This window comes from Oryctolagus cuniculus, chromosome 7 (genome assembly GCF_964237555.1).
Source record: "Oryctolagus cuniculus chromosome 7, mOryCun1.1, whole genome shotgun sequence".
Taxonomy (NCBI): domain Eukaryota; kingdom Metazoa; phylum Chordata; class Mammalia; order Lagomorpha; family Leporidae; genus Oryctolagus; species Oryctolagus cuniculus.
The window spans coordinates 86,404,650-86,420,454 of record NC_091438.1 but is presented as its reverse complement, the minus strand read 5'-3'; the positions used below and the strand labels follow the sequence as shown (position 1 = coordinate 86,420,454).

Genomic DNA, 15,805 nt, shown 5'->3' with positions numbered 1-15,805 from the left:
CTCATGTGCTTTGCAATCTCCACACGTGATTTCACTATAAACACTTAGCTCAGAAGTTACAGATGGGGGCCAGTGCTGTGGCACTGGCATCCATTATGGGTAATGGTTGGAGTCCTGGCTGCTCCAATTCCCATCCAGCTCCCTGCTAATGTGCCCAGGGGGGCTCAAATTAGGTCACCATGGCAACTGCTTGCTTGAAAAAAAAAAAGAGAATGTTTTAGAAATAAATTTTTTCAATTTCTTACTGTATTTTTCTTCATATGCATAAGCTTGGGGCCAGTTATTGGCCTTCATCAGCCTATGCACAGAAATGATAATGACATTACCTTGCCTATATTTGTGCTAATTCCAAACACACACAATTCCAAACCAGAAAATAAATGCAAGTCTCCAACACAGCTCTAATTTCCCCCAGAATCAGCACTTGGATGTTTTATATACTACAAATCCCAATGTAGAGGTGTTGGGTCCCTGGCCTCACTGGCACTCACAGCACATGCTTAGCCCACATGTGCTGTGTGTCTGTAGACTGTCTCACAGCACATGCTTAGCCCACGTGTGCTGTGTGATGTAGACTGTCTTCCACTTGAGGGGGCTACAAAGGGCTGGGTTTGCCTCTCAAATAAATAAATAATATCTTTTTAAAGGGGTGTTTATATATTTGAGGGTATTTTAAAAGATGTGTTTTACTTATTTCAAAGTCAGAATTAGAGAAAGAGAGAGTCAGAGAGAGGTCTTCCATCCATTGGTTCACTCTCCAAATGGCCACACCCGCCGGAGCTGGCCTGATCTGAAGTCTTCTTCCAGGTCTCCCACATGGGTAAGTGTCCCAAGCACTCAAGATATCTTCTGCTGCTTTCCTAAGCACGTTAGCAGGGAGCTGGCTCCAAAGAGGAGCAGCAGAGATTCAAACTGGCACTCACATGGGATGCTGGTGCTGCAGACTGTGGCTTAATCCCTGCATGACAGCACCAGCCCAATAAATAAATTTAAAAAAAGTATAAATAACAAAACTCTATGAGCCCCTACCAACTGCCATCAATAGTTTGCAATCTGTTAATTTAGGAAAGAGCACACTCTAAAAAGCACTGGAGCAATGGTATAAAGATAAAATACAGCAGAACGACAAAAGACAAACCAACCTCACAACAGCATCCGTTCTAATATTTATTTCTCTGTGAAAATAGTCTTAAAATTATGTGTTGTGTTCAGGACAGCATCCTTCACACAAAATGCAGCCTGTCTTCCTTTAAAATCTTTAGAATTCCTCATCTTTAAGTGACTCTAACCCCAACTCCAGTGCCTGAATACAGTATGTGTAACATCAGACAGATCCCTAGGGGTTCCCAGTTTAACTCCACATCAGTGCTCCACCAGGGTGATGGAATTCTCTGATAGACTTCCCAGAGTTAGGTCTGTGTTTGCGGGTTAGTAACTGTAGTACACAGTGAGGTGCACCATCACGTGGGCTAATGCTTTGGTTATTTTCACTCCAGGCTCTGACAGGGCTGGAGTTCATTGATAACTCACCTTCCCAGGTGTCTTCCCAAGGCTTACTTTCATTATTCATCATCAACCAATCAAAAAGAAGCCCAAGCCATCTTATTGCTGCTCCCCCCACCCCTCAACCTCCTGCCCATAATGATGAGAAGATCAGAGAGCCAATAAGCACAAAGCACTCTGCCTCTCAGGAGGAAAACCAGTCTATAAACACAGAGCACAGCACGCCCTGGGCTCTGCACTGGACCATGCTGCAAATGAGTACAGCTGTGCCGCCTGCACTAACACTTCTGATGTGACACCACAGGGACCTGGTCCCCGGCCATCCTACCATGGGCTAATCATGTGCTCTGAATGCTGATGGAGCCAGGGAACCAACACGTCTGCATTGGGAGTTGTAGTATTACAAAAGCATCTAAGTGCTGATTCTGAGGAAAATTAGAACTGTGTCAGAGACTTGCATTTATTGTGTGGTTTGGAATTGTGTGTGTTTGGAATTAGCACAAACGTAGGCAACGTAGGGCTTTTGAAGGCCAATAACTGGCCCCAAGCCTACTACCCACATGAAAAAAAATTCATCATGAAAAAATTTATTTCCAAAACATTCCTTTTTTTTTCAAGCAGGCAGTTGCCATGGAGACCTAACTTCTTTCACTAACACAGACTGATCAGAACAACTTGGACAAATCTAAGAAAATGCAATCTTGTTTGGATGGGGAGCGGCCCATGCCTTGAGTCACAGGTGCTTTGGCAAAGTCTGGATGAAATCTGCAGTATCACCATAGCAGTGACTTGCAGATAACCTTGGGACTGTAGAATCTAAGCAAGAATATTCTTTGTTTCTCTCCACCCCCTACTAAGGGCTGGGTTTGTCGAGTGTTTTCAGCAAGACCTGAGAACCCAGACGCCTGTCATTTCCAGATATACATTCTTTTCTACTCTTGCACCGCTGTGGATTTGTGTGTGCGTGCACAAAAAGAAAAGCATTACATTTCCACCGGGAGTCTCCACACTTCAGAGCCCCTCCAGACAGCATCCTGAACATGGCTCTCTGCTGCACGGTATAAAAATGGTTCTTTCCTTAAAATAAAACCTTTGCAGATCCCTGAGTAGCTATTTGGGGACTGGAATTCAGTTTCAATTCCCCACTGTTTGGCCAGCTGTGACTCAAAATGCTTACATAAAACACTGAGAGTATGTACTTTGTGGCAAACTTGATGTGTCTTCTGCAATAGAAAGGTGTGCTAGAGTTACCACAAACTGCATTGTTTACTTAGAAAACACACAAAACAATAAGTAGCTCAACAAGAGAGGACACATCTTTTTAAAATTTTATTTTACAGGTAGCTTTGATATAAGCTTCAGATAGACCCACTGACTACACAGTTTGTGAAATCTATACTTTCAAATCATTATACTCTCTATTTTAGGCCATTCTATCTAAAAGCATGGCTTCTCAAATCTTTTTATTACAAGTAGTTCTTGCACAAAAATGTTATATCACAACAGCAAACAATGTAAACGTCTTCTGCAAACTACATAAATACGATCATATCTGCCTGGATGTTCTTCTTCCTTTAGGTCAGAACACACTCTGAGTGCTTCCACAGCCAACTTTGGTCAGTAGCTTTCGGGAGTGCAACCTTGCGTTTTCTTCTTGGCCAACTTGCCCTTTACCTTACCTTCTTAGATCTTCGAAGGAGAATTCAAAATAGAACCCACGGCAAAATTCTGCCCACAAGTAAGACAAGTGCAAGAAACACGTGGATAACTCTGGGCAAAATAGGAGACGTGAAAAGCGCCCACGTATACGGTCTGAGCAGCCATCAGTGGTTGAAACACAAGGGCTGAAGCGAAGCTCCCAGCTGAGGCTCTCTGCTAGGGATCCGGCCTGCTCATCCGCAGATAACCTTGCTCATCCGCACAGCGTTGACTCGGCTCTCTAGAAACTGCTAGTTTCCAAGGGGCACCTCTCTCTCCTTTCTCTTAGACCACAACAGGCTGTGTCTGCAGCTACTGTCCTCGATGGAGCAGTCTCGGTGCCAGCAGATTTACTTCGCCATCAGTGTCTCTGGAGTCTTTAAACACAAAGTTAGGTCATATAAACACACACACAGGCACACACATCTGCACACGTGTGCACACTCGGAGCAGCACACTGAGGCCTGTTTCACTCCCAAGGAGGCTTTAAACGTTTCCCTTGTTTGTTATTATTAAGTCAGTATTTTCCTCGGAATGTTCCTTTAGTTAAACATCAGGTTGAATCTGGAGCCTTTAACGGATTTGTTATTCTTAGGTTCCTATTGAACACTTAGCTACTGGCCATGTTTCTTTGATGGGGAAAAAAACTATTGCCCAAGCATCTCTAAAAAGTACAAATGCATACAAGAAGGACTACAGAGGCTTTCCAAGAAGCTACCTAAGGTGGCTCAAGTAACATTATTTATCATTTATTTTGGCCTGAGCCCTTTAACAACATCCTCTGGTGGAGGCAGCAGAGCCCAGAGCGCCGGCGGGGTGGGCAGATGCTCTGAGCACTTCCCAGGACAAGCAGAAATCCACCGTGCGTGTTCTCAAAACGCCCGGTGTCCCTGCTTTGAAATTATGGAAGACAATATTAAAAAAAAAATCTAAATCTAGCAGTGATCAATTCAGACCTCAAATAACACTGTCCATGGGCTTTGGTGGAGACAGGTCACCCCAGGGGCAGCCACAGCTTAGGAGCTGCTGCTTTTATTACAGACTGTGCTTTGGCTAACGCTGTCTTCTATGTACTGGCTGCCCGTGTCGCTCCTGCTGAGGACCGTGGAGGGCACCCGGGAGGGGCGCCTCTCGGGGCTGTTCTCCTGGCAGAAGCAGCAGATCATCTTCTTCATGGTGCTGTACATGTCCTCGTCCTTGTACGAGTAGATGATGGGGTTCATGACGGAGTTGAGCAGTGCCAGCAGCAGGAACCACCTCTTCACGTGCTGCACGCCGCACTGAGTGCAGTTCAGGCCGTCCAGGAGCAGCACCACCAGGCCTGGGGTCCAGCAGACCACAAATGCCCCTGGGGAGAGAGAAGAGGAAGCAACAGGTGCTCAGACTCCAGGCTGCTTATTCGGGGCTCCTTTCTCCCAGCTTTTGGTCAGTGGCATCCAGGGCCCGTAAGGACTTGTTTGGACAACTGCAAAGCAGACTTGCACCCTTCATCTAAGCAAATCTGTGCTTTGGGGAGGCAAACAGCTGGGAACTGCCTTGATTATCAGCCACATTCTAGTTCCCTTATCTGCAAAACACCACTGCACATCCATGATCTCTGGCTGTTCTCTGAACCATGCTGGTGGCACCTGCCATCACTATCCACACTTGACAGCTGAGAAAATTGTGGCTCAATTCCAGGGTGAAATGGTGGGGGAGGACTCCCTGTCTCCAGGGCTTACACTTAATCTTAAATTCTTCTGTTTTCTAAATTAGATTTTTTTTGACAGGCAGAGTTAGTGCGAGAGAGAGAGAGAGACAGAGATAAAGGTCTTCCTTTTCCGTTGGTTCACCCCCCAATGACCGCTACAGCCGGCGTACTGCGCCACTCCGAAGCCAGGAGCCAGGTACTTCCTCCTGTCTCCCATGCGGGTGCAGGGCCCAAGCACTTGGGCCATCCTCTACTGCCTTCCCGGGTCACAGTAGAGAGCTAGATTGGAAGAGGAGCAACTGGGACAGAATCCAGCGCCCCAACTGGGACTAGAACTCGGAGTGCCGGCACAGCAGGCGGAGGATTAGCCAAGTGAGCCACGGTGCCGGCCTCTAAATTAGATTTTTTAGTGCATTTCTGCAAATAAGATGGACTGCAGCTACTGCATTCTCCTAGTGTTTTAACTAAATTACCTACTCGCAAATTTTATTCTTTGTGCATCTGTGTTGATGCTTAGAAAGCACTCCATTCTTGTTGACATAGTCACAGGCTATCTGCTTAATCATAGGCTCTAGGTTTAGATCTGTTTTGCCTGAAATAAATCTTTCATGATAGGATCGTTAAAAACATGCTTTTTAAATTCTGCTACAACTGAATGTGAACAGTGAAGTCTCTTCTGAGTCTCCAGGCAGTGGGTCGTACTTATCTCTGAATTCTGTGAGTTTTCTCCTAACATGAGACAGAGGCTCAACACTGCCCAACTTAGTTGTAATAACCATAGGTAACCTTTATGCTTACTGTAAGCCAGACGCTAGTGTTGACTCTTTCCTTGACTAACACATAGGACCGCTCTGTGGAGTTTGGCATTATTGTCCCCAGCAAAAAATGAGGCACAAGAGAACTTCACTAACTTGCCTACGATCAAGTAGCTTTTAAGGGATACCTATTTTTGAATACAGGCAGTCTTTCTCCACAGGCTGTGCCCTTGTCTACTAGGTGACCCAACTCTGTATTATGCCCATTCAACAAAGATTCATCTCATTTTTTAAAAAATATTTATTTGTTTTTTGAAAGTCAGTTAGGGGCTGGCGCCATCGCTCACTTGGTTAATCCTCCGCCTGCGGCACTGGCATCCCATATGGGTGCCGGCTTCTAGTCCCGGTTGCTCCTCTTCCAGTCCAGCTCTCTGTTGTGGCCCGGGAAGACAGTGGAAGATGGCCCAGGTGCTTGGGCCCCTGCACCCACATGGGAGACCAGGAGGAAGCACGTGGCTCCTGGCTTTGGATCAGCACAGCGCTGGCCGTGGCGGCCATTTGGGGAGTGAACCAACAGAAAGAAGACCTTTCTCGCTGTTTCTCTCTCTCACTATCTGTAACTCTACCTGTCAAATAAAATAAAATAAAATAAATAAATAAATAATAAAAATAAAAAAGAAAGTCAGTTATAAGTTTTATATATATAGAGAGAGAGACCTTCCATCCACTAGTTTATTCCCAAATGGCCACCACAGCTGGAGAAGGGTCAGTCTGAAGCCAGAAGCTTCTTCCGAGTCTCCCATGTGGGCCAAAGGACTTGGGCCATCCTCTGCTGCTTTCCCAGGTGCATTAGCAGGAAGCTGGATCAGAAGCGGAACAGTCGGGACTCAAACCGGTATGCATATAGGATGCCAGCATTGCAAACTATGGCTAACCCTGCTGTGCCACAGTGTCAGCCCCCTCAGCTCATTCTTAAAATGTGCTAGAAGCTATACCAGACAGTCAACAAGGTAGAGACCGACCAAGCATCCAGAAAGCTAAAATGCTAATGGAAGAGAGAGACTAAACAAGCAAGTCTATACAGTGTATCACTAACTAGTTATGCTTGCTGGTTGGAGTGAGTCCTGGAGAGTACAACTGTGGTTTTAACTTCTTTCCAGCAAGACAAGTAAAGAATTTCAGAGAAGTGGTGGAAGGCAGGAAAGTTCCGTGCCCATGTCTACACCTGATGAGCTACTTTTCTAGTTACGTGAATCACTTCTCTGAGCCTCCATTTTCTCCTTTATAAAATAAAGATCATGAACTGGATTGGCTGGGAGGTGGTTGGAAGGATTAGAGATAATGGAAAATGGTGCCCAACACTGTGTTTGGTTTACTAAGCAGTGATTATTCTAGCTTCTTCATTCCCAACAAAATCTGATGTCTCTGAGGTAGCTGGAGGGTCTGGCTCTCTGTTTCATGAGTATAGTTCACAAAACACTCCCTTTTTTCTTCTGTCCTGTATTGTTACTGGTCTCAGTGATGTATGTGGACAAAGAACTGGATGTGGAGATAAGAGATCAGAGATATGGGTCCTAACTGCATGGCCCTGGGCTTTGTTCAGTTGTAAAGTGAGGACTGCAGTCTAGGTCTGGGATTTTTCAAAACATGGGTCAGGATTCCTTGGTGGATATATAGTTTAATGGGTTCGATCAGTTTTTTTGTTTGTTTTTGTTTTAAATGACAGAGAAGAATAGAGTAGCTCCAAGTATATAATATAGACTAAGGGAAGCTTTCTTTCATGAAAAATGTTTTTAGGAACACATTATATTTATGTATATATTGCATATAAATAAAAGTCTATTTCTTACTACTGGGCTTGGTCAAACATTCTGAAAACACTAGTGCAGGAGACAACTCCAGTTACAACAGTAACAAGTGGTAGAACAGTAACACTTGTGTTCTCTGACTCTCCCAGGGAGGGGCTGCCAGGCAGTCCTGAGAGGAGAACCACACACAGCAGACTTCAAAGCACTGGAGCTGCCAGGGCGGAAGTGAAGAATCTTTGCTACATGCAATCGCATACTTCCAAAGAAATCCTGCTGGAAGTGTTCCAAGGCCCTTGTATTAATGGGAAGGAGGGGAAAACTCTATAAAAGTACACATCCAAATTTAATAGAAGATATTACTTGCAAACTAACATAAGGAGGGAAATGGAACTAAAGGAAAAAGAAAAACTCTCAATACAAAAGAAAGGAGGTAGCAACAAGTGCAATGTACAAAGAAAATGGAACAATGCAGTTTGATGATGGAAATGAATACAAATACATTGATAATCAAAGTCAATGAAAATTAAGATATAGTTTAAAGACAGATGAATCTAAGCAGCTTGAGGTCTAACATTATATCTTTATGAATATTGACACAAAATTTATCATCATGCAATAATTCATAATTATTTTCCCTTTGTGTCAAATTACATAAAACAAACCACTCAGTTAACACTTGGCAACTTTTTGTTGAATAATAATTTTGTATTTGGCAGTAAGAATTTAAATAAATTAACTCATGTAATGTTCATATCAACACTTGGAAACAGGCACTAATACTGCCCTCATTTTAAACCTGAGGGAATGGAGGCACAGAGAAATTAGGTGATATTCTCAAAGTCATACAGCTGATCGGAGGCAGGGGCAGGATTGCAGTCCAGGAAGCCTGGGTCCAGAGCCTGCACTCTGTCCACATGCCTGGCTGCCCAACAGTGGGCCACAAAGTGAGTAATGGGAGATGGGCGGAGATACTTCTGGACTTTGAAGTCGCCACTGTTGGTTTGCTAACAAAAGGGTTTTCTGGCCAGAGAAGGAAAGAAGGAAGGAGGTTGGATTGGAGGGAAGGAGGGAGGACTGGAAAGAAGGAAACAAGGGAGGGAGGGACAGAGGGAGAAAGGTAGGGAGAGGAGGAGGAAGGCGGAAGGACAACAAACGTAGAGGCTGGCCACTGGGTTAGAACAGAGACAAGCATCTGCTGCTCTGTCCTTACTGTTTCCAACAGCAGCAAAGGGCAAGGCACCTGGGAAGAGCAGCCCCCTAAGCCCAGGCTGCTAAACTAGAGCACGGCTGCTTCAGGGAGGTTGCCCTGAGCTGACCACATGCCCAGAGGTGACCCTGGGGAACATGGCCATTCTGACTCCTCCATCCAAAGGCGAAGCTTTCTTTCCAAACCCATCTCAGAACAGATGCTCAGTTCATCCAGCGGTCCGTTGATGAGGGCTTTTTACTCTGTGTCTTCAGCTACATATGAAGCACCCAAGAAAAAATTTAAAAGAAGAAAACGTCAAGAATGGTTTTGGCTCTGGGAATCTGTAACCTTAAAGAGACCTTAGAGAATGCGGATAGAAAGACACAAATGGGCAACTGTTCTAATTCTTAAAGCTGGGAAAGCCTGCGTGTGTGTGTGTGTGTGTGTGTGTGTATGAAATATATGTATCAGCCAGTCCCCTATTAGTCTTCAATAAATTGTAGAAGAAGAAACTAAAAGGTTTGCTGTTTGTGTGTTGATGTTTAGTCTCAAAGCTCGGACTACAACTGCTGGGAACCAGCGGCGTTCAGAGAAGATGTCGTGCCAGGCCCAAATCTCTTTAAAAACAAACAGGAATGAGTCCAGAAGTATCTACCTGGGACCCAGGAGAATAAATTAGGTCTGATTCCCCTGGAGGAGAAAAGGCCTAGAAAAGACATGTGTTAGCCGTCTCCCAAAATCTCAAGGGCATCACACAGTGAGAGGAGCACAGAGGTGTCTCGGGCCGTGTCAGGTCACCTGAACAAGTGGAAAAGGACAAAGAGACAAGACTGGGATGTCACACCTCCTCCAAGCAGATGAAGGGATGGCAGAGAGGAGTCTGCTGTTCAGCACACACACAGCCTCCCTTGACCAGCCACTTCCTTTGCCTGGATTGTCCTGAGACAAACAAAGGCAAGGGATTTTTTCCTAAATGAAAGGTAGGGCTTAGTGTTCACTTTACACATTAAAAAACTCCCTAAATTCTACTGAACTATGAGTTTCTACTTCTTATAAAATTCAAGTAAATATGACTTATTTCACAGACACAATATGGGAACAGGATGGTTAGGCTAAGAACTGATTATAATGGTTTCATTAAGATATTGGTTCCCAAGCTTGGCTGGCCATCCATACTACCGTGGGAGATTTTTAATCATGCAAATTCTGATTGGGATCCACATCAGATCCAACAATCAGAACCTCTGGGGGATAAGAAAATCTGTAGGACTAAGAAGTTCCATAGGTAATTATGACACACGATTAGTTTTGAGAACTATTTCTCATACTGAGTCCAAATGGCTTAATCAAGCTGATTCCATCAGTAAAATCACAGACTCTTACAGACTTAGCAATGAGCCATGGAAAAGACTGTGGGCAGAATTCTCTAAAGCAGGAAAATAAGCATCTTTAGAGATTGGTATCTTCAATTTGTACTTGGAAAAATGGGCACATAACACATAAACATGAGGAGTCTTCAAAAAGTTATGATTTCAAATACATATTATATAAAATCTATGAATATTTCAATAATTTTTTGTACCATAATAAACTTATCTTTGAATTCCATTTTCCATAAATTATTTATTTGAAAGGTAGAGTTATAGAGAGAGAAAGAGAGAGGGAAAGAGAAAAAGAGATCTTCCATCTGCTGATTTACTCCTCAAATGGCTGCAATAGTCGGCCAAAGCCAGGACCCTGGAATTCCATCTGGGTCTCCCATGTGGGTAACGGAACCCAAGTAGTTGGGCCATCCTCCTCTGCTTTCCCAGGCACACAAGCAGGGAGCTGGATTGGAAGTAGAGCAGCTGGGACTTGAACCTGCACTCATTTGGGATGCTGCATTGTGGGCAGCAGTTTAACCACACTGTGTCACAATTGCTGGCCCTTTTCCACAAACTTTTTGAAGTATCTTCACAAATTTACCAACACTGGCAGCAAAGCTACTCTATAGGCCATGCATACACAGTTCTCCTCCAGGCCTCTGTTGATTACTTGGTTTGCCCTGCCAGGCATGCCTTCCCACCTCTCAGTGCAAGGTCTATGTTTCTTTCTAAGCTTAGCTCATATTCCACTTCCTCTACTGGACAACTCCCATTTCTCCAACCCACAGTGACCACTCCCCACTCCCTACTCCTGTGGCACTGGGTACATTATTTGCTTAATTCCATGCTAGCATTTCCTGAGAGCTCTGGGCCGTGCCATGTGCATAAGACCTCGATGCTCCTCTCTTTCAAACCTGTTACAAGCTCACTACTCTTTCCATTAACTCCACCTAACATGAAAAAGTTGAAGTTCAATAGCTTTTCCTAGGTTCAGGAGCCAACAAATAGAAGAGTTATATCTTGAACCTGAGCCTTCCCAATGGACGCTCTTGAGCACTATGTTATGATGGAGGTAGGTTTTAATACATGAGTCCTATCTCTCAGGCACGTTACAGACTTCCTAAGTATGCAAGCTGTGCCTCATACCTGTTTGTACCCTGGGAACTGAGCAAGAAGGCCCACATTTAGTAGCAGGAGAGATGAGTTAGGCGAATGTAACTGAAGTTAATTAACAGTCAAAAGAGGCTTCCTTTCCAACTTGGCCCCTATGAGATGGCTCTCACAACGAAGGGTGGCAAGAAGAAGGGCCATTCTGCCATCAACCAGGTGGTGACCCAAGGATCCACTATCAACATTCACAAGTGCATCCATGGAGTGGGCTTCAACAAGTGTGCCCCTCAGGCACTCACAGAGATCCAGATGTTCACCATGAAAGAGAGGGGACTCCAGATGTGTGCATCAACACCAGGCTCAGCATCAAAGGAATAAGGAATGTCCCATACCACATTCGCATGAGATTGTCCAGAAAACATAATGAGGATGAAGTTTCGCCAAACAAGCTCTGCGCTTTGGTTACCTATGTACCTGTCACACTTTCAACAATCTACAGTCAACGTGGATGAGAACTGATTAAGTCAGTACAGCGCCAGGTACTGTACCAGATGCAGCTCTTGTTGATGTAAGTAAGTAGTGTACTGTCTTGCCCATCAGGGACTGACAGGGATGGAAGCTGAACATGGTGACTCTAGTACTGTCAGAAAATTAGCTGAAGTGACACCCAGTTGAACTGCGTTAGGAAGGTTAGGAATGACAGTGCAGAGATGAAACACAGCATGATGCATTTGAGGAATTCCACATAGTTTGGGATGGTTTTTAACCAGAAAGGCAACTGAGAAGGGAACACAGGGCCAGACCCAAAAGATCCTGTGTGAAGTACTCAGGAGTTTGGGTTAAAGCATAGACACTGTCAGCCTTTCACAACCAGGAGTTCATCCAAAGACTTTAGTCTGAATGCCTTCAGACACCATTGTATATAATGAAATAACTTTTTTTTCCAAGTATCTACAATGATATGAATTATATACTGCTTTTGAGAAGATTAAGGAAATATTTCTCTATTCTATGGTTCATAAAGAAACCCTAATGAGAAAGCTCAGGTCAAAGGTTTTTCAGACTCAGTAGCAACTCACTAGGTTGTGAAATCAATTTAGTGGGTTTGCAATCAGCAATTTAAAAAATGGTGAAACAGGCCGGCACCACGGCTCACTAGGCTAATCCTCCGCCTGCGGCACCAGCACCCCAGGTTCTAGTCCCAGTCGGGGTGCTGGATTCTGTCCTGGTTGCTCCTCTTCCAGGCCAGCTCTCTGCTGTGGCTCAAGAAGGCAGTGGAGGATGGCCCAAGTGCTTGGGCCCTGCACCCCATGGGAGATGGGGAGGAAGCACCTGGCTCCTGGCTTCAGATCAGCGCAACGCGCCAGCCGTAGCGGCCACTTGGGGGGTGAACCAACGGAAGGAAGACCTTTCTGTCTCTCTCTCTCTCTCACTGTCTAACTCTGCCTGTCCAAAAAAAAAAAAAAAAGGTGAAACAGAAAACTTCAGAGTACATCAAGTGTAGTATGAAAGTTATTTCAGCTACATTCAAAAACATATGTGTATTGCCCTGTGATACAGAATGTATACATTTCTCTCTCTCTCTTTTTAAAGATTTATTTATTTATTTGAAAGTTACACAGAGAAGGAAAGGCAGAGAGGGAGAGGTCTTCCATCTGCTGGTTCACTCCCCAATTGGCCACAACAGCCAAAGCTGGGCCGATCCAAAGCCAGGAGCCAAGAGCTTCTTCCAGGTCTCCCACGTGGGTGCAGGGGCCCAAGGATTTGGGCCATCCTCCATTGCTTTCCCAGGCCACAGCAGAGAGCTGGATGGGAAGTGAAGCAGCCGGGTATCAAATCAGCACGCGTATGGGATGCCGGCACCACAGGCTTAACCCACTTTGCCAGAGCGCCATCTCTGAATGTATGCATTTCTTATTGTGGGATTCAATTTTTAAAATCAGAAGTTTGAAATCTGCTTCCACAGATCTGTGCCTGAAAGAATTTTTAAAAATTAATACCACCTACATATTTTTGAAGATTTATTATTTATTTGAAAGGTAGAGTTACAGAGAGAAGGAGAGACAGAGATCTTCTATCTGCTGGTTTACTTCCCTAAAGGCTTCAAAGCCAGGAGCCAAGAGCTTCTTCTGGGTTTCCCATGTGGCTGCAGGGGCCCAGGGACTTTGGCCATCCTCCACTGCATTCCCAGGTGCATGAGCAGGGAGTTGGATCGGAAGTGGAGCAGCTGGGACTTGAACCAGTACCCACATGGGATGCTGGCACAGCAGGCCGCAACTTAACCCACTGCTCCATGGCACTGGCTCCTCAAACATTTTTTTTAAAGTAAAGAAATATTTCACCCAAAAGAAACGTACTATTAAACTTCATAATCTGAGCTGCTCTGGCTTAAAACTCAAACAAACAAAAAAAGTCGGGGTGGGGGGAGAGGGTGTTGGCTGAAGTCTTGCATTGTAAAATTTGCTCTTATCTTTGCACTCCAAAACTCCTCCCCCATGCACACACTAAGGCACTACTTGGTGCCAAGAAACTCTTGGTAACGCTACTGACCACACTTTGAAAGTTACCATTATAGAATAGTGGTTCCCTGAAGAATTCTAATCAATGGTGTGGATAAGCCTTATATGGTTGGCCTTTGGTATCAGGGAGAATTGTTTCCAGGACCTCCTATGGATACTAAAATCTACACATGCTCAAATATCTTATATAAAATGGTACAGAATCTATGTACATGCTCCTATATAATTTAAATCATCTCCACATTATCTGTAATATCTAATACAATGCAAGTGTTATGTAAATAATTATTACACTATATTGGTTAGCAACAGTACAGTTCAGTACAGACTCGACCATTGTAGATCTAAGTACACAGTACACATCAACAACAACACAATTATTTTTCAAAGATTTTTGATCCTTAATTAAATCCATGGATGAGGAACCCTTGGATAGACTGGAACAATTGTGTTTCATTTTTAAAAAATTTCTTCATTTTTGAAAGGCAGAAAGAGAGAGAGATCTTGCATCTGCTGGTTCACTCCTCAAATGTTCCAAACAGCCAGGGCTAGTCCATGCTGAAGCCAGGAACCTGGAACTCAGTTTGGGTTTCTCACATGGGTTGTAAAGACCCAACTACTTGAGCTGTCATCTTTGCCTCCCAGTGAGCGCATTATCAGGAAGCAAGGTCAGAATCAGAGAAGCTGGGACTCAAACCGTGTACTATGACATGGAATGTGGGCATCCCAGGCAGCACCTTAAGTGCTGCACCAAATGCCTACCACCCCTGCCCCGCCCAATTGTAATTTAGAGCAAAGCTTTATCTGAGTACTCAGGGGGAAAGGAGGCATGTAAAACTAAAGTCTTGCTCCAATGGCATCAGCCTCACATGAGTGCCCTTACCCAGTCCTGCCCAATGAGATACAGAAGAAGGTGTGACCTGGGCATCTCCAGTTTTAACCAGTTCCCTGGGGAATGCACGATAACATTTGAGAGCAATGACTCTAGGCAGGGAGACTCCTTAGGACTGGCAAAAATCCAGGTGACACTGACCAAACAGTGGGTGTGGAGATGAACAGAAGTAGATGGGTTTGAGGTGGTGAGGAGGAAGGTACCTAAGACGTCATGATGAGCACTGGTCTAGGAAGTGAGGTGGAAAAAAGAACCCAGGGAGGCTGGGTAGCACGTGGCTGGGATAACTGGGTAGGGGAGACAGAGGAGGGACATGGTGACAAGGTGGAGATTTTAGGCAGTGGGTGCTTAAGAGTGTCTGGAACCCCTCTGGTTGGGGATGTAGAAGGCAGCCAGAAGCAGGGGTCAGAACCTTGAGAGCTCCAAGTCGAAATGTGGACTCAGGACTCAGCGACAATGGGAGGCACTGAAGCCTTCTGTCCTTCCATTAATAAACATTTCCTAAATAAACACCTAGCATGTGTCAACTATGAAGAGTGAATGTCTTCATGATGATTAAGTTTGGAGAGCAAATCTAATGTCCTTCTATCATCAAGTGATGGGCAGTTACATTGATAACAAGCAACCATTTTTTATTTTAATGACTTTTTAATTTTACTTGAGTATCTGTTTGAGATTCACTAATAGTTCAGTTAGACAATATATGAGCTTTCCTTTAATAATTAAATAAAATAATTTTAGTCTATACCAAAAATCAATAAGTTCAATGTTAATTTTTAAAGTATATCATATATATATGAATATTCAATTACAGTATTGAGATGACATTTTAATTATTGAAATTTAAGGTAATCAGAAACACCAACTTAAGGAATGTATAAAACTTTGGAAGGAAGTTACAATTAAAAATGAAAATGTTGGTGACAAGTAAAAATAAGATCTTTCAAAATTCCTAATCAATATTATACTTAGACAATTTGTAGCCACTGCTCACCTCGATTTGGAAGTTTACAGAACATCTCAAACAATGCTCTGGCTCTGGCTTCATCTCCACATTCTAGGAAGTAAGCAGCACATCACTCGTGTGTGGGAGACACACCCCCCTGGAGTGTATTTAAGATGGTTCAGGAGGTGGGCTTGCGGTGCTGTGCTTCAGGTGCAGTTTCAGACACCCACACCCCACATGGAAGTGCCTGGTTAGATTCCCAGCTCCCTTGCTCTCAGTCTAGCTTCTGCTTATGGGCACTGTAGCAGGCAGCAGGCAGTGGCTCTAGTCC

The 15,805-nt window shown here is 44.2% G+C and overlaps 1 protein-coding gene across 4 annotated transcripts in view; it reads right to left on the bottom strand.

The window, feature by feature from the left end:
- Positions 1 to 2,815: 2,815 nt before the first annotated feature.
- LPAR3 (lysophosphatidic acid receptor 3) overlaps positions 2,816 to 15,805 on the bottom strand; it is an 89,802-nt gene continuing 76,812 nt past the window's right edge. For all 4 annotated transcript variants that reach the window (XM_051856309.2, XM_008264963.4, XM_051856311.2 and 1 more), the window contains one exon: positions 2,816 to 4,549. In XM_051856309.2, coding sequence (XP_051712269.1) covers positions 4,218 to 4,549 — 332 coding nt within the window. In that variant the 3' untranslated portion in view covers positions 2,816 to 4,217. The remainder of the gene's footprint in view (positions 4,550 to 15,805) is intronic.